Source organism: Mobula birostris, chromosome 16 (assembly GCF_030028105.1).
Source record: "Mobula birostris isolate sMobBir1 chromosome 16, sMobBir1.hap1, whole genome shotgun sequence".
In the NCBI taxonomy this organism is placed as follows: Eukaryota; Metazoa; Chordata; class Chondrichthyes; order Myliobatiformes; family Myliobatidae; genus Mobula; species Mobula birostris.
In genome coordinates, this window is record NC_092385.1 from 59200359 (window position 1) to 59224490 (window position 24132).

Consider the following 24132-nt stretch of genomic DNA (forward strand, 5'->3'; position numbering starts at 1 on the left):
CATCAAAGATTACAGGAACTGGGGTTGAGGAGGAGATGGAAAAAAAAAAAGAATCAACCATGATTGAATGGTGGAGCAGACTTGATGGGCCAGATGGCCTAATTCTGCTCCTATGTCTTATGGTCTTATAAATGAATAAATCCAAATTAAATCTGAATTGAATCTAAGCCATACTCTTCCTTATGGAATATTTGATGTGACTGTGTTCAGGGAGTTTTACTCTGCATTCTACCAAGCTCTATGAAACACTTCTGAAGAATCCATAACCTTCCACCAAAGTCATGTGTAACACCCTGTGAAAGGTTTCACTGCTAATGTAATGGTTTTTCTGTAGCAGCAGGTTTAGGTTATGGCTAGAGGTAATGGCGGCTTTGGAATGTACACCGTCCAATGAAAGGAGTGTTTTTTTTCTTGTTGTGTGCCTGCGACCAAGGTGGTCTGGGTCTTTTGTTTGGCAGAAGATGGGGAGAGAAGAAGCCAGAAAGGAGAGGTCGTAGACACCAGAAATGAGTGGACTTGGAGTGGGGCCGGGAGTTGACAAAGCCTGGGGAAATTGATGGTGGGCCAGTGGAAGGGAAGCCGTGAGCTCCAACTTGTGCACATTAGACTGTTTCATTAAAATGGGCCCTTTTCTTTTTGTTTTACTTTACTAACCTTCTAGTCAAATTAAGGATTACAAAGCTAAATTGTTTAATTGCATATGGTCTCCTATCTGTTATTTCGTGGTACTGATTTGTAACGGGGTAACACATCACACAGCATCCACACAAACAGGTTTTGCATCGCAATCTCATACGTTTAGTGGGGCCAGAGATGGTCTTCCCTAGACTTACACAGCCGACAGAACCAGAGGGTTATACATGTTATAGAAATACTGAGAGGATTATAACTTATATCTAACTCAAAGCATATCTGACCAAGAAATGCATGTCAATGACACTTTGTAATGAAATTGGAATTAAATTTTTATTTCTTTTAGTGAATGAAAAGAAAAATCACCTTAAAGAGAAATTTAACCGCTTACCAACAAATTAACAGTACAACCAATCTTCTTATTTTCTGCATCATCTCCTTTCATACAATCCCTATTGGAGAAAAAAAAGGAACTTGTGCTTAGGAACTGTTTACACAGATACAAAAATACATGACATTGTACTGGATTTATTATAAAGCATACCAGATTTCTGTAAAATAATACATAGGTAACTTATTAGTGAAGTCAGACTGAAACTTCACTGCCATAATGAAGTGTCACATCCCAAGGTTTCACAAGGTGCCGTGAGAAAGGAATTGTATAGCCAAGTACCTAAATTTTGTGCTGTATTACAACAGATTCAAATGCTTCAGGGAATAGATCTGTTTGTATAGGTTGTGGGGGGCAGTTAAAACTTAACAGTTTTTTAGAAAGCACTCTTTATTTCATCAGTTTGAACCAGGAATGGTAGTAAGTCCTTCGGTGTCTAAAGATTGCTTCACATTTAGTTGGATCATGGCTGATCTATTACTCAACTCTTTATCTTCATGTCCTCACCAAATGAGCTTCCAATATTCTCAAAACTCATAGTTCCAAGTGACACAGCATTCAAAATCTTGGGGTGAGAGAATTACAGATTTCTGCTAACATTTGTGTGTGATTTGCTTCCTGATGTTTTCTTCAAGTGGATTTATTCAAATCTTAGTAGAGAGTTTGGTGAATTTTATGTTGTAGTGTCCACTGCAGAGGAGTGCCACAGTGTTCAATTGGTCATTGGCTTATTATTGTCACAGTACTGAGATAGTGAAAAGCCTTATTTTATTTCTTCAGAGATACAGCATGATAACAGGCCCATCCCATTCAGCCCAATGAGCCCTTGCAGCCTGATTACACCTATGTGACCAATTAACCTGCTAACCCATATATCTTTGGAATGTGGGAGGAAACCGAAGCGCCCAGTGGAAGTCCACGCTGTCATGAGGAAAACATACAAAGTTCTCACAGACAGTGATGGAATTGAGCTCAAATCACTGGCATTGTAAAAGCATTATGGTAACTGCTATGCTGTCTTGCATGCTACCCTGACTGGTCATTCAATACATAAAGTAGTACAAAGGGGTGGGGGGATACTGTTACTGATGCAGAAAAAGTGCAGTGCAAGTAGGCTAATAAAATGCAAGGGACATGGTGAAGTAGACAGAGATCAAGAGTTCATATTTATTGTGCAGCAGGTCAGTTCAAGAGTCTTGAAGTACAGCCGGTAGGAAGCTGTAAGTAAGCCCAGTGGTTTGTGTTCTCAGGGTTCTGTACCTTCTGTGCAATGGAGTGGGGGAGAAGGGAGATTGACCAGGGTGGCAGCAGTCATTGTTTATGTTGACTGCTTGCCTGAGGCAGCAGGAAAAGTATACAGTCAATGGTGGGGAGGTGGTTTGCACGATGGACTGCACTGCATTCACAACTCCCTGCAGTTTCTGTGATTTTGGGCAGAGCAGTTGCCGTACAAAGCTGTGATGCATCCAGATAGGATGCTTTCTATAGTGCTTTTAGTGTGTTAGATTTTCATCAGTGACGATCTTGGCAAGCTCATCAATTAATTTCTTGCAGCTTCGTGATCAGCAGATGCTTTATCACCATAAATCTTTAAAATTTAATGCTGTGACTTTTCTTAAATTTCTGTAACCAGCCTGCTGAATATTAATAACTACCTTCAATTTTCAGTTCCTGATAAATATATCTTTGCTTGTTTCATGTTGTGGCATATGTTCACTCTGACGTTGACAAATCCACTCTTTCATACATGACCAAGATCTTAGTTTTTCCTAATTTTCATTACATATCTGTTCATTACATATGTGAGATCACTTCTCAGAACTGTCCGTCGTGTGCAGAGACCTGCGCATCGCCTGGGAACCTTCCCAGAGCCTTGTGGAGTTTTCCTTTTTGTGACTTATGTCAGTGCTCAAATTTTGGATATCAAAAGTTTTCAGACTTCGGAATTTCGGATAGGAGGTACTCAACCTGTATCTAAATGGTCCTTGAATGATGTGAGGCAGTTTGTCTTCAACTCCTCAAGATGCACATTCCAGATTTTAACCACCCTCTGTGTGTCAAAAATTCTTCTTCTAAATCTCCCATTCTCACTGTAAACCTCTGCCTTTTGTCTTAGGCAACCCCCTCTCATCTACACCAGTGGTCCCCAACCTCCGGGCCGCGGACCAATACCGGGCCGTGAAGAATGCAGCGGTACACCGGTAGCCGGAACGCACCCAGCACATCTTTAAGAAAAAAGCCGAAATAAACAAACTAATTAGGTGCCGTGCGGCACGTAAATGTCGGCCCAGATCAGAGGCGATTGCCGATTGCGTTGCCTCTGATCTGAGCTGACATTTATGTGTCAGGCAGCACCTAATTAATTAGCTTGTTTGTTTTGGCTTTTTCTTAAAGATGTGCTGGGTGTGTTCCGGCTACCGTTGCACCACTGCATTCTTCACGGACCGGTATCGGTCCGCGGCCCGGAGGTTAGGGACCACTGATCTATACTACTTACACCCCTCCTAATCTTGCAGATGTTGGTCAGGTTATCCTTCAGAATTTTCTGCTCCGAGGAAAGCAAACCCAGACTATTCAAACTCTGCTTTTTAAATAAAATGCTCCAGTCCCTCTGCACCTCCCCAGTGCAATTACACCCTTGTTATACTATGGCAACCAGAAATGCATATAATTTTCTTAATGTAGCCATCCATTGTTTTAAAACATATCCCAAAACTTGCATTTTATGCCTTTTTTTAAAGAGCACTTAGTGATAATATTCTTTCATTACCCAGCCCTAACTATCATAGAGAGATACAGCAGGGAAACAGGCCATTTGGCCCATCACATCCATGCCCACCAGCAGGCAGCTATCCATATTAATTCCATCTTCCAACAGTTGCACGTTGTCCTCTATGCCAAGGAAATTCTGGTGCTTGTCTAGATACAAGTTCCACCCAAGAACACTGAAAATGGGAAGATTAGTTTCCAAAACAGAATAATATCATAGGACTGGTAAGTTTCTGGTAGCAAAGAGGCTAGCGTAATACTATTACACCACCAATGATGTGGGTCCATTTCCTGCCATTGTCTGTAAGTACGTTCTCCCCATGACTGTGCTCTGGTTTTCTCCCACATTCCAAAGATGCATGGGTTAACAGGTTAATTGGTCACGTGGGTGTGATTGGGAGGTGTGGACTCAATGGGCTGGAAGGGCTTGTTACCATGTTGTATTTCTGATTAAAACAGAACGACATTTCAAATGTTACTGAATTATTCATAATGGGCCATGGATAAACTGAATAATTCCAATTCTATGATTTGTTAGCCCTGGGGAACCTCTAAGAATATCTTAAAAGAACTGAAAAGGGAACTTTTAGAAAAGTACCATGCAGCATACAATTGAGGAAGGCAGTTTACATCTGATGAATTAAACTAATGCAATAGCTGGATACATTTTCTGTTGAGTCTTGGAATTGTTGACTTGGATGAATTTTAAAATGTAGCACACCTTTGAAATGAAGTTGGATTTCAGATTCTACACATTTATTCCTGAAAAGCTCAATATATTGAAACCATGGTACAAACTATCAGTACATCTTTCAACAAATTTAGCTCAAATGTGAGGTATCAACTAATAAACCCCTGATCCTTCTCATTTTGAGACAAGCACCAAACATAAAAAAACTCAGTAAATACTTAAAACACTCCATTAATAAATCTAACTTAACAAATTGTCATTAAAACCTCTCAAAGGCGTGCCAATTCACCGAAATTAACAATCAAGCACTTTCTGTACTAGCTCTCATTGAACACAGGATACTCATCTACTGGGAATTACCATAACTTTAGACTATCTCACGAGTTGTACCTCTGACTGCATGATGAGTCCGGAGAAATAACTGGTAGCTGCTTTTCTTCAAAATAGCATCGAGCTACAGTCTCTATCACGGCTTAGACTTAGTTGTATTTTAAGTTTGTAAAATAGTTTTGGGTCCAGAGAGGGGAGTTAAGGATCAGATTAAAGCTTAGTGGGGGTGAGGTGGGGGTGTTAGAGGTCAGATTAGCGTTTAGGGCTAGAGATGTGGAGGAGTTAGAAGCTAGGCTTCCCAGACATGTAGACATGGGACAAAGGATATTTGGAGTCTACGCCTCCACTGCATGCTTGTAGATGTGGATGGGTGATGAAGGACACCTATGGATGTTAGGTCCCTCGGATTGGATGTCTGTGCAAGCAGGAGGCGCGAGGGCTTGTCAGTCAGCGGGCCCAGAGTTCGATCCTGGAATTCGAGGTCGTCATCGGCTAGTCTGGGTATTGATACTGATGATCAGAGTCCAAAGGTTGATCAAAAGTCGAAGTCAAGGCCTGATGGCTGAAGACTGGAGACCTGTCTGGAATCTGAGGACTGTTTGCATGGAGGGTGGAAGGGAGGACAGGGGCTTATTTTACTGTTGTTTGGTTGCTTGTCTTGTTCTGTTTTACATAGAAACATACATAGAAAATAGGTGCAGGAGTAGGCCATTCGGCCCTTTGAGCCTGCACCGCCATTTATTATGATCATGGCTGATCATCCAACTCAGAACCCCGCCCCAGCCTGCCCTCCATACCCCCTGACCCCCGTAGCCACAAGGGCCATATCTAACTCCCTCTTAAATATAGCCAATGAACTGGCCTCAACTGTTTCCTGTGGCAGAGAATTCCACAGATTCACCACTCTCTGTGTGAAGAAGTTTTTCCTAATCTCGGTCCTAAAAGGCTTCCCCTCTATCCTCAAACTGTGGCCCCTCGTTCTAGACTTCCCCAACATCGGGAACAATCTTCCTGCATCTAGCCTGTCTAATCCCTTTAGGATCTTATACGTTTCAATCAGATCCCCCCTCAATCTTCTAAATTCCAACGAGTACAAGCCCAGTTCATCCAATCTTTCTTCATATGAAAGTCCTGCCATCCCAGGAATCAATCTGGTGAACCTTCTTTGTACTCCCTCTATGGCAAGGATGTCTTTCCTCAGATTAGGGGACCAAAACTGCACACAATACTCCAGGTGTGGTCTCACCAAGGCCTTGTACAACTGCAGTAGTACCTCCCTGCTCCTGTACTCGAATCCTCTCACTATAAATGCCAGCATACCATTTGCCTTTTTCACCGCCTGCTGTACCTGCATGCCCACTTTCAATGACTGGTGTATAATGACACCCAGGTCTCGTTGCACCTCCCCTTTTCCTAATCAGCCAACATTCAGATAATAATCTGTTTTCCTACTTTTGCCACCAAAGTGGATAACTTCACATTTATCCACATTAAATTGCATCTGCCATGAATTTGCCCACTCACCCAACCTATCCAAGTCACCCTGCATCCTCTTAGCATCCTCCTCACAGCTAACACTGCCACCCAGCTTCGTGTCATCCGCAACCTTGGAGATGCTGCATTTAATTCCCTCATCCAAGTCATTAATATATATTGTAAACAACTGAAGTCCCAGCACTGAGCCTTGCGGTACCCCACTAGTCACCGCCTGCCATTCTGAAAAGGTCCCGTTTATTCCCACTCTTTGCTTCCTGTCTGCTAACCAACTCTCCACCCACACCAATACCTTACCCCCAATACCGTGTGCTTTAAGTTTGCACACTAATCTCCTGTGTGGGACCTTGTCAAAAGCCTTCTGAAAATCCAAATATACCACATCCACTGGTTCTCCCCTATCCACTCTACTAGTTACATCCTCAAAAAATTCTGAGATTCGTCAGACATGATTTTCCTTTCACAAATCCATGCTGACTTTGTCCGATGATTTCACCGCTTTCCAAATGTGCTGTTATCACATCCTTGATAACTGACTCCAGCAGTTTCCCCACCACCGACGTTAGGCTAACCGGTCTATAATTCCCCGGCTTCTCTCTCCCTCCTTTTTTAAAAAGTGGAGTTACATTAGCCACCCTCCAATCCTCAGGAACTAGTCCAGAATCTAACGAGTTTTGAAAAATTATCACTGATGCATCCACTATTTCTTGGGCTACTTCCTTAAGCACCCTGGGATGCAAACCATCCGGTCCTGGGGATTTATCTGCCTTCAATCCCTTCAATTTACCTAACACCACTTCCCTACTAACATGTATTTCGCTCAGTTCCTCCATCTCACTGGACCCTCTGTCCCCTACTATTTCTGGAAGATTATTTATGTCCTCCTTAGTGAAGACAGAACCAAAGTAATTATTCAATTGGTTTGCCATGTCCTTGCTCCCCATAATCAATTCACCTGTTTCTGTCTGCAGGGGACCTACATTTGTCTTTACCAGTCTTTTCCTTTTCACATATCTATAAAAGCTTTTACAGTCCGTTTTTATGTTTCCTGCCAGTTTTCTCTCATAATCTTTTTTCCCTTTCCTAATTAAGCCCTTTGTCCTCCTCTGCTGAACTCTGAATTTCTCCCAGTCCTCAGGTGATCCACTTTCTCTGACTAATTTGTATGCTTCTTCTTTGGAATTGATACTATCCCTAATTTCTCTTGTCAGCCACGGGTGCACTACCTTCCTTGATTTATTCTTTTGCCAAACTGGGATGAACAATTGTTGTAGTTCATCCATGCAACCTTTAAATGCTTGCCATTGCATATCCACCGTCAATCCTTTAAGTGTCATTTGCCAGTCTATCTTAGCTAATTCACATCTCATACCTTCAAAGTTACCCCTCTTTAAGTTCAGAACCTTTGTTTCTGAATTAACTATGTCACTCTCCATCTTAATGAAGAATTCCACCATATTATGGTCACTCTTACCCAAGGGGCCTCTCACGACAAGATCGCTAATTAACCCTTCCTCATTGCTCAAAACCCAGTCCAGAATAGCCTGCTCTCTAGTTGGTTCCTCGACATGTTGGTTCAAAAAACCATCCCGCATACATTCCAAGAAATCCTCTTCCTCAGCACCTTTACCAATTTGGTTCACCCAATCTACATGTAGATTAAAGTCACCCATTATAACTGCTGTTCCTTTATTGCACACATTTCCAATTTCCTGTTTAATACCATCTCCGACCTCACTACTACTGTTAGGTGGCCTGTACACAACTCCCACCAGCGTCTTTTGCCCCTTAGTGTTACGCAGCTCTACCCATATCGATTCCACATCTTCCCGGCTTATGTCCTTCCTTTCTATTGCGTTAATCCCTTCTTTAACCAGCAACGCCACCCCACCTCCCCTTCCTTCATGTCTATCCCTCCTGAATATTGAATATCCCTGAACGTTGAGCTCCCATCCCTGGTCACCCTGGAGCCATGTCTCTGTGATCCCAACTATATCATAATCATTAATAACAATCTGCACTTTCAATTCATCCACCTTATTACGAATGCTCCTTGCATTGACACACAAAGCCTTCAGGCGCTCTTTTACAACTCTCTTAGTCCTTTTACAATTATGCTGAAAAGTGGCCCTCTTTAATGCTTGCCCTGGATTTGTCGGCCTGCCACTTTTACTTTTCTCCATAGTACTTTTTGTTTCTACCCTCACTTTACACCCCTCTGTCTCTCTGCACTGGTTCCCATCCCCCTGTAGTGAACTAACCTCCTCACACCTAGCCTCTTTAATTTGATTCCCACCCCCCAAGCATTCTAGTTTAAAGTCACCTCAGTAGCCCCCGCTAATCTCCCTGCCAGGATATTGGTCCCCCTAGGATTCAGGTGCAACCCGTCCTTTTTGTACAGGTCACGCCTGCGCCAAAAGAGGTCCCAATGATCCAAAAACTTGAATCCCTGCCCCCTGCTCCAATCCCTCAGCCACGCATTTATCCTCCACCTCATCGCATTCCTACTCTCACTGTCGCGTGGCACAGGCAGTAATCCCACTATTGTTCTGTCAAGCATTGAGGGCATGCGATGTTGGGCTGGAATGTGTGGCAACACTTGTGGGCTGCCCCAGCGCATCCCTAGGTGTGTTGTTTGTTGACACACATGACACATTTACTGTATGTACATGATAAATAAATCTGAATCTGAACTTTGATATTTTCCTTAAACAAAATCCCAAACTTCCTTCAATTATCCAGTGGCAATATGTACCTCTGGTACTGTATTAACACATTCCGATACTTCTTAGTGATAGTGTCATGTTCAGTTATCAGAAAGAGATTGTTCAATTAGTACAAAAGAGCATTGCTGGCATAGTGGCAGCTCTAATCTAAGGTTGACAGGCAACTCTATTTACTAAATGCTGCATAATGATTATTTGATAGACTGTTTGAAAGCAACCAGCCACATTACTCTCTGATTAGTTGAGGAACATCTACAGAGAGATTTGGTAAGCCAGAAAGTCAGAGAATTAATGCTTTCGTATTAAACATTTTGATTCAGAAACAATGTGAATTTGGAAAAGGCACTTACCCTTTTAAATAGGGCTAGTGTGATATACTATTAATATTATTTAATATTTAACATATAATTCATTTGAATTACCATTGCGCCAATTCAGGCATATTATAGGAAATCACTGGTTGTTGACAAAATTGGTGATATCATAAAATATTAATTTAAATTATTCATGTATTCTTTTAATTCCAAATTGACCATGCAGACTAGAATGCTATATATAGGACAAATCATGAGACACAACAGACAGATGAAAAAACAGTCCCGAATTGTCGTAGAAACACAATGCCATTCTCAAAAAAATTACCCGTGATTAATTGCCTGCTTCAGAAAGACGGTCTGTGATATTCATCACCTCTTTCAAACCTGACTAGTATTTTGCAAGAGATGAGTTTTGTCAATTCAAAACTGGGTGCAGCTGATGACCAGACCTTAAGGACTGATAGAAACTAGGTCATACAATCAAAAGCTCCCGATAAGGACAAGACAAAGATGGGAAGATTACCCATTCCAGGGCAATAGAAAAGAAAATGATGAAAGTTAACAGCAAGGAAACAAATTCCTGGAACCTTGACAATGTAGATCAGGAGTATCCAGAAGCACAAGTACTGAAGAAGAATAGGTTTGGTTTTTAGAAGCTTTACATGCCTATGGATACATGGGTAGGAATTTAATTATTTCCCATGTCAAATCAAATTAATATGCCCACCATTATAGACTTTCAAACTCACACTATACATAACTGAAACATTCATTACAAATGAAACAAAGAAAGTTGAAGGCCCTTTGTGGGTTCTGTCAGCTTCATCGGAGGAATCCCATGAACTGACAATGACAAGACCTAAAGTATTTTTAAACCTCTGGGAAATGTTGCAACATTTATGCACCATGCATGCATTAATATGTTTACAGATTTATAATTTTTCAATTAATTATTGTTATATGTAACTACCAGTAAAAGTCATTGTCAGATAGAAGCTCGTTAGTGAAGGATCTGACGTTGCTCTACTAGCTATTGCTAACTTTTAAAACTGCATTGTCTGAAATCAATGAAGGAATAAGCACACTGTTACATTCATAGAACATAGAATAATACAGCACAAAGTCCCTTCAGCTCATAGTGCTATGTCAACTTTTTAACCTATTCTAAGATCAATCTAACCCTTCCCTCCTACATAACCCTCCATTTTGCTATCTTCCATATGCTTATTTAAGAATTTCTTAAATACCTTTTCTATATCTACCTCGACCACCACCCCTGGCAGGGTGTTTCATGCACTCACCATTCTCTGTGTAATGGCCTTATCTCTGACATCCCCCAATCACCTTAAAATTAAGCCCTTTCCATCCCGGAAAGTGTCTCTGACTATCCACTTGATCTATGTCTCTTATCATTCTGTACACCTCTATAGAGCCAGCTCTCACCCCCTTCACCCCAAAGAGTAAAGCTCTAGCTCACTCAATCTACCTTCAGAAGTTACGCTCTCTAACCCAAGCCGCACCCTGTTAAATCTCCTCTGCATGCTCTCTAAAGCTTCCACATCTTTCCTATAAGGAGACACCCGAATTGAACATAACCCTGGTCTAACTAGGGTTTAATAGAGTTAGAGCCACAACATTACTTCATGGCTCTTGAACCCAGTTCCTGACTAACGAAGGCCAACATACCATATGCCTTCTTGTAACTTATGCTACAACTTAGAGGGATTTTTGAGAGGAGGGGATTTCATTCGGGTCCACTGCTTGAGTAGAAAAGGGAGCAGCGAGTCACTTCAGCAAAATAGACCTTTGACCAGCAACCAATTCACATTTGGGTTGATAAGCAAGAGTAAATTAAAGGAAGGCAGGAGCAAGTACAGCGGTCATCGTCAGAGTGGTGATTTTGAGGCTTTAGCTCTTTGAGGCTTCAGCTAGGAGAAATCAAAAGAAAAACCTCAAGATTGTTTTTTTTTCTCCTTCCCTTCTTTATATCTGCTCAGCTAGGACAGTAGAGATATCAGGCAAGATAGTGGTATGCTCCTTTTGTGGGATGTGGGAAGGCAGGGAGATCTCCAGTGTTCCTGATGACAACTGCGAGAAGTGCATCCAGCTGCAGCTTCCAACACTCCTTGTTAAGGAGTTGGAACTGGAACTGGATGAACTCCAGGTCATTCGGGAGGCTGAAGGGGTGATAGATAGGATATATAGAGAGATAGTTACATCCAAGATGCAGGGCACAGGAAATGGGTGACAGGAAGGGGAAAGGAGTTAAGGAGCTAGTGCAGAGCCAGTCAAGTGCCCCCTCTCCCCCCTTCAACAACATGTATCGTATATCACTTTGGAAACTGTTGGGTGGGGGGGAGGGTTGACCTAACAGAAGAGGGTCACAGTAGTTGGGTCTCTGGCACTAAGTCCGCTCTGTGACTCAGAAGGAAAGAGGGGGAGAAAAGGAAAGGGGGAAGAAAAGGCATGTTGTGGTGATAGGGGATTTGGTAGTTAGAAGAAGGAGAGGAGGCTCAGCGGATGAGAACGAGGTTCCCGGATGGTATGTTACCTCCCGGGTGCCAAGGCCCGGGACATCTCGGATCGAGTCCTCAGCATTCTTAAGTGGGAGGGTGAACCACCAGCGGTCGTGGTCCATGTAAGTTACCAATGACAAGGGTAGGATGAGCGATGAGGTTCTGCATAGGGGGTTCAGGGAGTTAGGTGCTAAGTTAAAGGGCAGGACTTCCAGGGTTGTTACCTCAGGATTGTTACCCATGTCACATTGCTGGTGAGGCCACAACTAAGAAGATTATACAGTTTAATATGTGGCTAAAGAGTTGGTGTAGGAGGGAGGGGATCAGACTTTCTGGATCATTGGGCTCTCTTCCAGGGAAGGTGGGACCTGTACAGAAGGGTTGGTTTGCACCTGAACTGGAGGGGGACTAATATCCTAACAAGGAGGTTTGTTAATTCTGCATGGTGTGGTTTAAACTAGCTGCATGGGATGGGAACCAGACCGCCAGAACTGTTAGTTAAGAAGTTGTGGAGGCAGATATTGGTAAGACCTCTGACAAAGTTAGGAATCAAAAAGTTGAGCGTTGTGCTACTAGTATTTTGAGCTGCATATATTTCAAAACAAGAATTAACATAGGAAAGGTGGATAATAGTAGCTGCAGATCAGGGTGAATATATGACTGAAGGTATTATATTTGAATGCACACAGTATACAAAATAAGGTAGATGAACTTGTAGCACAGTTGCAGATTTGTATGTATGATGTTGCAGGCATCACTGAATCATGGCTGAAAGAAGATTATAGCTGGGAGCTTAATGTCCAAGGATATACATTGTATCGAAATGACAAGCAGAATGGCAGAGGGGGCAGTTGGTAAAAAGTGAAATCAAATCATTAAAAGAGGTGGCATAGTGTCAGAAGGTGTTGAATGATTATGGATAGAGCTAAGAACTGCAATGAGGAGAAGATGGCGCGACGGCAGCGCGCGTACCCTCTCCAGTGATGAATATCTGTTATCTATCAAGTAGGGGACTGTGCACAATTTGAATTTGATGGAGACAGACGTGAGAGCACGGAAGAACATCTGGAAAACTTCTGAAATGTCCGCTTTGCTGCCGCTGTTACTGTGTGGTAACCGGAATCTTTGGAGTAGAAGGCCCCAAATCCTTGGCTTGGCGTGTTTCAGCGGCCGGGGCTAGGTTGAAGGCGCTCGGGAGGCTGTATTGGAAGGGCTGGTCGGAGGCTCAAAGCTTTCCGACGGATGGACTTAGTGTCGGCTGCGGTTGGCTGCTTCCAAGGCATCGGCAAATTGACGGTGCCTGGGGGTTTACGGCAGGGAGTTTCTCCCTTTTGCCACCTGTTATTGGGGACTTGGGTGTTGATCGGCTCAGGGACTTCTGAAACTTTTTTTTACTGTGCCCATGGTTTGTTCTTCATCAAATTATGGTATTGCTTTGCACTGCTGTAACTATATGTTATAATTATGTGGTTCTGTCAGTGTTAGTTTTTGGTTTGTCCTGTTTTCTGTGATATCACTCCAGAGAAACATTGTATCATTTCTTAATGCATGTATGCATTTCTAAATGACAATAAAAGAGGACTGAGTGTTCTCATAATCTAATCTAAGGGTAAAAAGACCCTGATGGGAGTTGTATACAAACAGTGGTAAGAACGTGGTCTACAAATTGCAACAAGAGATAGAATACGTATGCCAAAAAGACAATGTTATGATAGTCATGGGGGATTTCAGTATGCAGATAGATTTGGAAAATCAGGTTGTTGTTGGATTTCAAGGGGGGAATTTCTAGAATGCCTACACAAGATGGCTTTTTAGAGCAGCTAGTGGTTGAGCCCACTAGGGGATTAGCTATTCTAGATTGGGTGTTGTGCAATGAACCAGAAGAAAGGAAATTATAGGCCAGTTAGTCTGGCCTCCCTCGGTGGTTGGGAAAATGTTGGAGTCAATTATTAAGGATGAGGTCTCAGGGTACTTTGCGGCACATGATAAAGTAGGCCATAGTCAGCATGGTTTCCTCGAGGGAAAACCTTGCTTGATGAATCTGTTGGAATACTTTGAAGAAATAACAAGCAGGATAGACAAAGAAGAATCGGTTGATGTGGAGTACTTGGATTTTCAGAAGCCCTTTGAGAAGGTGCCACACATGAGGCTGCTTAACAAGCTACAAACCCATGGTACTAGAGGCAAGGTTCTAGCATGGATAAAGTAGTGGCTGACTGCAGGAGGCAAAGAATGAGAATAAAGGCAGTTTTTTCTGGTTGTCTGCTGATTTCTAGTGGTGTTTGATAGGGGTCTGTGTTGGGACTGATACTTTTTATGTTATATGTCAATGATTTGAATGATGGAATTGGTGGCTTTGTTGTAAAGTTTGCAGATGATATGAAGATAGATGGAGGTACAGGTAGTTTTGAGAAAGTATAGAGGCTACAAAAAGATTCAGACAGATTTGGAGAATGGGCAAAGAAGTGGCAGTTGGAATACAGTATCCGGAAGTGTATGATCATGCACTTAGGTAGAAGAGAAAGGCTTGACTATTTTTTAAACGGAGAGAAAATAAAAAAAAAACTGAGGTGCAAAGGGACTTGGGAGTCTTTGTGCAGGATTCCCTAAAGATTAATTTGCAGGTTGGGTCTGTGGTGAGGAAGGCAAATGCAATGTTAGCATTAATTTTAAGAGGACTAAAATGTAAAAGCAAGGATGTAATGTTGAGACTTTAAAAGCACTGGTGAGGCCTCACTTGGAGTATTGTCAACAGTTTTGGGCCCCTGTTTTAGAAAGGATGTGCCGAAACTGGAGAGGGTTCACAGAAGGTTCAAGAAAATGATGCCAGAATTGAATGGCTTGTCATACGAGGAGCATTTGATGGCTCTGGGTCTGTATTCACTAGCATTCAGAAGAATGAGGGGTGACGTAATTGAAACCAATCGAATGGTGAAAGATCTTGATAAGAGTGAATGTGGAGAGGATGTTTCCTATGGTGGGAGAGTCTAAGTCCAGAGGACACAGCCTCAGAATAGAGGGGCGTCAATTTAGAATGGAGATGAGGTGGAATTTCTTTAGTCAAAGAGTGGTGATTCTATGTAATTCTTTGTCACAGGCAGCTGTGGAGGTTAAGTCTTTATGTATATTTAAGGCAGTAGTTGATAGAGCCTTGACTGGTCAGGGCATGAAGGGATGTGGGGAGAAGGCAGGACATTGCAGCTGAGAGGAAAATTGGATCAGCATAAGGAAAGAGGAGGAGGAGAAGATGGCGACGCGATGGCAGTGCGCACGGCCTCTCCGGTGATTGATATCTGTAATCTGTCAAGTAGGGGACCGTGCACAATTCTGATTTGACGGAGATGAACGTGAGAGTACAGAGGAACATCTGGAAAACTCCTGAAATGCCCGCTTCGCTGCCGCTGCTACTGTGTGGTAACCGGAATCTCTGGAGCAGAAGGCCCCGAATCCTCGGCTTTGCTTGTTTCAGTAGTTGGAGTGAGGTCAAAGGCGCTCGGCAGAGGATGGCGCTCGGGAGGCTGTATTGGAGGGGCTGGTCAGAGGCTCAAAGTTTTCGGACGGACGGACTCAGTATCGGCTGTGGTCGGCTGCTTCCAGGGCATCGGCAAGTTGATGGTGCCTGGAGGTTTATGGCAGGGAGTTTCTCCCCTTTGCTGCCGCTATCGGGGACTTGGGAGTCGACTGACTAGGGGACTTTGAGATTTTTTTTTACCGTGCCCATGGTTTGTTCTTCATCAAATTATGGTATTGCTTTGCACTGCTGTAACTATATGTTATAATTATGTGGTTCTGTCAGTGTTAGTCTTTGGTTTGTCCTGTTTTCTGTGACATCACTCCGGAGAAACATTGTATCATTTCTTAATGCATGTATGCATTTCTAAATGGTAATAAAAGAGGACTGAGTGTTCTCATAATCTATATAAAAAATGGTGGGGAGACTCGACGGACCAAATGGTCTAAATTCTGCTCTTTTTTCTTATGGTCTTATGACCTGGATTATTTAGGAAATTATGAGCTGGGTGAGGAATAAAATCAGGATTTCTTAATTTTACTAATTTCTTTTCCCAAATCTAAGACATCAGGTATCAGGCTAAAAAATAAAAATTGGTCGGGCAAGACATTTGGTAGCTCACCCACCAAACAAACAACTTTATGGACCTCCTGGTGTAATCTCTTTCTCAATTAGTGTATCTCCTTCTCTTGCAAACATATTTCACATGGAAAACCTGTTTCAGAAAAGTTCAAAGTTCAAAGTAAATTTATTATTAAAGTAAGTATATGTGTTGGTTTAAAATGGCGCTGGAGAACCTCAGCGAGTTCTGGCTGGTGGCTAAAGACACAAGAAAAACAGCAAAACACTTTGTTAATCACGCTTTTCCTGGCAAACTACCATCACTAGTAATTGTCTGTAACTTCACTTTGGACTTGAAGGCAATTTGATGTGGCAGAACCAAGGCAAGGCGAGGCAGTGGGCTCATCACCAAGAGCAAGGAAGATCCGAGTTTTGATCATTTTAAGTGCCGTGCCGTATCAGAAAGGTCAGTTACAGGCTGAATCAAGGCAGCAAGTTCCGGGCACCTGGGTGCATCAAGTCGCTGAACTCGATGTTTGAGCAGGTTTAGGTGCCACGTTTTGGGGCCTGAGGCGAGAGATGGGCTGGTTCAGATTGCTGCTCCACAACGCAGCTCTGTGCTGAACTATGGGACTCCCTTTGTAGACTTCTGTTCAGAACACTATTTCCTTGCAGTTATAGACTGCGTGATGTGTATTTTCTCTCTGCACACTGGGTGTTCGACTGTCTTTTTTATGGGCTCTTTTACGTTTTTTAATGGATTTTTTGTGGGCATGATGTTTTTTTTTCTGCATATTAGGTTTTGACTGTCTTTTTTTTACATGGGTTCTTTTAGGTTTCTTTGTTTCTTGGCTGCCTGTTAGGAGACAAGTCTCAAGATTGTATGTCTACATACTTTGATAATAAATGTACTTTGAACTTCTAGCTATGTTCCTAAATGCTACCCTTTTCTTGATTCATCTTCTTGCAAGCATTCACAGTAGGACAAAGAAATACAATAAAATGAAGAAGGGTCTCAGTCCAAAGCGTAGATTGTTTATTTATTTCTATAGATGCTGCCTGACATGCTGACTTCCTCCAGCAATTTTGTGTGTATTGCTTTGGATTTTCAGTATCTTCAGAATTTCTCACATTTAATACTATAAAATACAATAGAATCAGTGAAAAACTATACACAAAGAATGACAAGCAAAACCAATGTGCAAAAAAGACAAACTGAACAAATACAAAATAAATAATAATAAATAAATAAGTAGATAAATAAGTAAGTAAATATTTCTGAGAATATGAGCTGCAGAGCCGTTAAAAGTGAGTCCATAGGCTGTGTTCAGTGATCAGTTCAGTAGACCTGGTGGTTGAAGGGAAATAATTGTTCCTGAACCTGACGGTGTGAGACCTAAGGCCCCTGTACTTCCTTCCCATCGGTAGCAGCAAGAAGAGAGAATGGCCTGAATGGTGGGGGTCCTTGATGATGGATGCTGCTTCCTTGTGGCAGCACGCTTTGTAGATATGCTCAGTAGTGAGGAGGGCTTTTCCTGTGATGAACTGGTCTGTAACCACCACTTTTTGGAGACTTTTCTGTTTTTGGGCACTGGTGTTTCCATACCAAGCCGTGATGCAAATAGTGAGGATACTTCCCACTGTGCATCTATAGATGTTTGTCAAAGTTTTAGATGACATGTTGAATCTGTACAAGCATCTAAGAAAGTAGAGGTGCTGCTGTGCTTCCTTTGAAATGACACTTGTGTGCAGGTCTTAGTTCCTCTAAGATGATGATGCCGAGGAATTTGAATTTACTGACACTCTTGACCTCCGATCTCCTAATGAGCACTGGCTCATGGACCTCTCATTTAATCCTGTAGTCAATAATCTTTGGTTTTGCTGAGGTTGTTGTTGTGGCACCATTCAACAAGATTTTCAATCTCCCCTCCTACATATATGCTGATTTGTCACCAACTTTGATTTGGCCAACAACAGTGGTGTTGTCAGCAAACTTGAATATGGCATTGGATCTGTACTTAGCCTCAAAGTCATAAGTGTTTCAGTCTTTCAAAATCCAGGCTGATACTTCAATGCAGTATTGACACTTAATTAATAGAATTGATAGCTTCTTTACACTTACCAAGGCCTCATGTCAAAATGGTATGGCCAACCAATTCTTGCTAATAAAAACTGAAATTATTGGAAATATTTGTGCCGCATCTAAGGAGTGGACATGGAGCTAATAAATCAGGTCAATGGACTTCCATCACTGGCTCTTGGTATTAGTAGATGAAAAAATAAATCAGCAGAATACTCAGCATTTCTATATATATATGGCGAGGCTTGAGTGGCAGAGCCGAGTCTGTAAATCTCTGGGAGTCCACTGTGGACGTCAAAGTTCCAGTTCTGTGAACCTATGAGTCTGCTAGAGACTGGAGGCTAAAGATAGCCTGTCCTACAACTCCAGTGTCATATTTAGAGGACTGTGTAAGTGCATGGGTGAGCGGGAGAGGAATGGGGATTGTTTTGCTGTCGCTGCATTATTGCTTGGTATGTTTTTTTTTGTGCTCTGTGTCATTCTGCTGGGTGGGCATGCAATATTAGCTCTGGAAAGTGTGGCAACACTTGCAACCTGCCCCCAGCTCACCTTTGGGTGTGTTGGTTGTTAACAAAAGCAATATATCTCACTGTATGCTTTGATGCAAATGCAATACATAATCTAAATCTGAAACTGAATAGCTAGAAGATTTAGGAAGCCATTGCTAAACATCTATCCTTTAAAGAACAGCATTTAGTGCAATGCTGATCTGCACAGGGAATAGCATATCATTTATATGGTCAAATTCTCAAACTGTACTTAAATTCACAGCCCACTCAAACCATAGTATCAAATAACCTAATCCAGTACCAAATGCAGGAAAAGGAGAGTGATACACAAATTACTATTCAATTGCCAGCAATATTAATGATTTGTTTTCACTTGCATGCCTGTCTGTTCTGATATCTACTGGTGCCTGTATCCACTTAGGTATTTTTAAGAGGTAACCAAGCTTGTTGAGCAAACTCTCTTCATGTAGTTGCTCCTAGACTGATTGTGTTAGTTTTTTTTGTCACAAGATAAGCAGAAAATTCTGGCTGGCAGAGAGAGAAAAACTCAACTGGTTGACTTTAAGAAAGTGCTGTGAAATCTCTTACAGACTTTCATTTAAAATTACACTGGAAAGTCAGTACCATAGATAGTGCAATACATCTTCAGTGTCTCACTGAAGGATCAGCCTAGATTTCGTGCTTAAGTTCTTCATATGGGAATTAACTTCCAGATGTAATTCTCCCTTTTTTGAAAAATTTTGCTGAACTGTGAGAATAATCAAGGATATGAAGACTTACAGTGGCATGCAAAAGTTTGGGCACCCCTGGACAAAATTTCTGTTACTGTGAATAGTTAAGTGAGTAGAAAATGAATTGATCTCTAAATGTCATAAAGTTAAAGATGAAACATTCTTTTCAACATTTTAAGCAAGATTAATGTATTATTTTTGTTTTGTACAATTTTAGACTGAGAAAAAGGAAAGGAGCACCATGAAAAAGTTTGGGCACCCCAAGAGATTTGAGCTCTCAGATAACTTTTACCAAGGTCTCAGACCTTAATTAGCTTGTTAGGGCTATGGCTTGTTCACAGTCATCCTTAGGAAAGGCCAGGTGATGCAAATTTCAAAGCTTTATAAATACCCTGACTCTTCAAGCCTTGTCCCAACAATCAGCAGCCATGGGCTCCTCTAAGCAGCTACCTAACACTCTGAAAATTAAAATAAATGTTGCCCACAAAGCAGGCTATAAGAAAATAGCAAAGCCGTTCCCTCAGTTCGTAATGTAAATAAAAAATGGCAGTTAACAGGAACGGTGGAGGTCAAGTTGAGGTCTGGAAGACCAAGAAAACTTTCCGAGAGAACTGTTCATAGGATTGCTAGAAAGGCAAATCAAAACACCCGTTTGACTGCAAAAGACCTTCAGGAAGATTTAGCAGACTCTGGAGTGGTGGTGCACTGTTCTACTGTGCAGCGACACCTGCATATATATGACCTTCATGGAAGAGTCATCAGAAGAAAACCTTTCCTGCATCCTCACCACAAAATTCAGCGTCAGAAGTTTGCAAAGGAACATCTAAACAAGCCTGATGCATTTTGGAAACAAGTCCTGTGGACTGATGAAGTTAAAATAGAATTTTTTGGCCGCAATGAACAAAGGTATGTTTGGAGAAATAAGGGTGCAGAATCTCATGAAAAGAACACCTCTCCAACTGTTAAGCATGGGGGTGGATTGATCATGCTTTGGGCTTGTGTTGTAGCCAGTGGCACGGGGAACATTTCACTGGTAGAGGGAAGAATGAATTCAATTAAATACCAGCAAATTCCAGAAGCAAACATCACACCGTCTGTAAAAAAGCTGAAGATGAAAAGTGGATGGCTTCTACAACAGGATAATGATCCTAACCACACCTCAAAATCCACAATGGACTACCTCAAGAGGCGCAAGCTGAAGGTTTTGCCACGGCCCTCACAGTCCCCCGACCTAAACATCATCGAGAATCTGTGGAAAGGCCTCAAAAGAGTAGTGCATGCAAAACGGCCCAAGAATCTTACAGAACTAGAAGCCTTTTGCAAAAATCCCCCAAACAAGAATTGAAAGACTCTTAGCTGGCTATAGAAAGCGTTTACAAGCTGTGATACTTGCCAAAGGGGGTGCTACTAAGTACTGACCAAACTTTTGCTTTGGGCCCCTTTTCCTTTTTTGTTATTTTGAAACTGTAAAAGATGGAAATAAAAAAGTAATCTTGCTTAAAATATTTAAGAAATGTCTCATCTTTAACTTTATGCCTTTTGGAAATCAGGTCATCTTTTACTCGCTTAGCTATTCACAGTAACAGAGATTTTGACCAGGGGTGCCCAAACTTTTGCATGCCACCGTATGTCTTTTCTCACCCAGAGCCACCAAAGATCTGGAGCACCTATACTGTTACTCCAACAGAGATGTCTAGGTTGGCACAGATCAGAAATAAAATCAGAGATATTGTAAATGTGGTTTACTATCTGCTGACACTAATTAATCAGCCCATGGGAAAGCTTCAGCATACAAACAACATACAGGAGGGAGATTAAAAATCTGGTTGAGTGGTGCCACAACAACAACCTCTCACTCAATGTCAGCAAGACCAAGGAGCTGAAAGTTTGGTATATCAGAGATGGACAGGGTCAGTAACTTTAAATTCCTTAGTGTTATCAAGTTAGACAACCTATCCTGGGCCCAGCATGCAAGTCCAATTATGAAGAAAGCATACTAGTACCTCTTCTTCCTTAGATGTTTGCAAAGATTCGGCATGCAATCTAAAATTTGGCTAACTTCTATAGATGTGCGGTGGGGAGTATATTGACTGGCTGCATCAAGCCTAGTATGGAGCACATCTAGGCGAGACATTGTCGCGGGAAAGCAGCATCCATCATCAGGGACCCCGCCACCTGGGTCTTGCTCTCTTCTCATTGCTGCCATCAGGAAGAAGGTACAAGCACCTCAGGACTCACACCACCAAGTTCAGGAAGTTATTGTCCCTCAACCATCAGGCTCTTGAACCAATGGAAATAACTTGCCCCATCACTGAACTGTTCACACAGCCTATAGATTCATTTTCAAAGACTCTGCCACTCAAACTCTCAGTACTTATTTAATTATTTTTGCACAGTTTATCTTCTTTTGGACGCTGGTTGTTTTGCGGACTTTGTGTGTAGCTTTTCATTGACTCTATTGTATTTTGTTGTTCTACTGTCAACGCCTGCAAAAATGAATCTCAAGGTAGTATATGGTGACATATATGTACTTTGATAATAAATATACTTTGACTATTGAAATTATTGGAAAGCCTTCCTTCAGGGATGGAAATCTGTGCCTACTGAATCTGGCCTATATCTAACTCCAGTCCTACTCCAACAGAATCAAATCATGACAACCTTCTGAAATAACCAACCAAGTCCTCAATTACGTCAAATCATGTCTAAAAATCCATCACAGCCTTTTCAAGAACTGATAGGTATGAGCAACACCAAAAACCTACATATCTTGAGATGAATCAATAAGTGGCTTGATCCTGACAAATCAGTGAAAAGGAATTTGTAAGATCTTTATATTCTCTCATGAACAAACCTGGTATTATATGCTGTCAACAGCAATTAACCATGATAATGGTACTATTTTAGAAGTGTATTTTTCCTCTGACGAGGCAGTTACCTGTAATCCAGCAGACGTTCCATGAGGCGTGTTACAGACAATACGAAGGAAACACCAGTCTCTCTCCATGTTTCTTGTTCAATCTTCTCTAATAAACTACAAACACAAAAAAAAAGGAAAGAATGAATTTCTCTTATTGGTAGCAAACCCCACTCAGAAGTGTGTTGTCATTTTAAAGACATATACTTTAAGTTTAAAGGCTTTTAGTCTTACCTAGGATAAGGCCCAAACAGCTGGGTACTAATTCCAGGCAGCAGAATTAAGAAAGAAAAGTGGTTATCATAATAGTAGTGGAATGTTAGTAATAAACACAGGAGATTCCGCAGATGCTGGAAATCTTGAACACCACACACAAAATGCTGGAGGAACTCAGCAAGTCAGGTAGCATTGATGGAGGGAAATATACAGTCAATGTTTCCAGCTGAGACTCTTCATCAGGACTGGAGAGGAAGGGACAGGAGCCAGAATAAGAAGGTGAGAGAAGAGAAAGGAGTACAAGTTGTAAGGTGATAGGTAGAAGAGATATGCGGCTGAAGAAGAAGACATCTTGTAAGATATGTCAGTGGACCATAGAAGAATGGAGAGGAGAGGCAGCAGGGGAAGGTGATGGGTAGATGAGAGAGGAACCAGAATGGGGAATGGAAAAAGTGAAGAGGGAGGGGAGAGAAATTACAGGTAGTTGGCAAAATTGTTGTTCAGGCCATCAGGTTGGAGGTTAACCAGACTGAATATGAGATGTTGCTCCTCCAATCTGAGTGTAGCCTCACCACGGCAGTAGAGGAGGCCAGGGGCTGACACATTGGAAAAGAATGGGAAGTTGAATTGAAATGAGTGGCCACCAGGAAATGCCACCTTTTATGATGGACAGGAGGTGCTCGACAAAGTGGTCCCCAATCTACTATGGGTCTCCAACTCAGAACTGACGTTCAGTCATGAATTACGTAGATTTATTATAGAAGAAATTAATACATTTTCACATGTGGATTAAAATGTACTTATAATGGAAATGGCTTACCATTACCTCTCCAAGGGAATCAGGAATGGGGCAATTAATAGGCTTGTCAAAGACGCTCTGATCCCAAAAATTGAACACAAAATAATTCAGTAAAGTCTTGATGTACAAACGGGAACTGCAACACAGGTATCCAACTAGAGCAGAAAGTGAGGGCTCTCAAAGGAGGAGACAAAGAATGGTTTGTATCCATAGATTCTATCCTCCAATAACATTTGGGGGAGAAGATTGTGGGGGAGAGGTGGTTTCAGGTATTGATTGAGTCTCTTTGAATTCAATATTTGAACTTGCATCCACTACAACTCTTGGCAATGCATCCCAGATCCTAAAGATTTATTGCATGAATAAATTGTAACAGATTTTATTCAATGGTGGAGCAGATATGAGAGGCTGAATGACCGGCTTGTGTTTCTATGTCTTAGTCACATTTACTTTTTTTGCCTATCATTTTCATTTTATGTCTTTGGATTCTGAAATCTCTGCCAATGGAAACCATCTCTCTCCACCTACTTTGTCTCTACTTTTCATGATCTTAAATATTGCAAATCGCATCACAACCTCCTCTGTTCCAAAAGAACTCCCTATTCTCCTGTCTATAACAGCATGTCCCTCATCTCTGGGAGCATATTCACAAACCTCTTCCGCACCTATTCAATATCATGCTGGATACAATATTGTCGTTCAGGCCAAGCCAATGTTCTATAAAGATGCATTGTGAATTCCTTGATCTTATACTCTGAGGCTCTGTTTATAAAACCTGGGATTTTGCAGGCTTTTTAATGACTTTTTAAAAACTACATACATTTACTCACACATTTCCCTGTTCCTGCATTTCCTTTTTGAATTGTGCCCACTCATTTCTATGGTCTCTCTTTATTCTTCTAGCTAAAATGTAACACTTTACATTTCTCGGCATTAAATTT

General features: G+C 41.7%; 1 protein-coding gene across 1 annotated transcript in view; it reads right to left on the reverse strand.

Moving 5' to 3' along the window:
* dock3 (dedicator of cytokinesis 3) overlaps positions 1–24132 on the reverse strand; it is a 946041-nt gene that overhangs the window by 98623 nt on the left and 823286 nt on the right. The window contains exons 34-36 of the mRNA XM_072280136.1: positions 22411–22437; positions 22198–22293; positions 1025–1085 (exon numbers count right to left, since the gene is read on the reverse strand). Of these exons, the coding sequence (XP_072136237.1) occupies positions 1025–1085; positions 22198–22293; positions 22411–22437 (184 nt within the window). The remainder of the gene's footprint in view (positions 1–1024; positions 1086–22197; positions 22294–22410; positions 22438–24132) is intronic.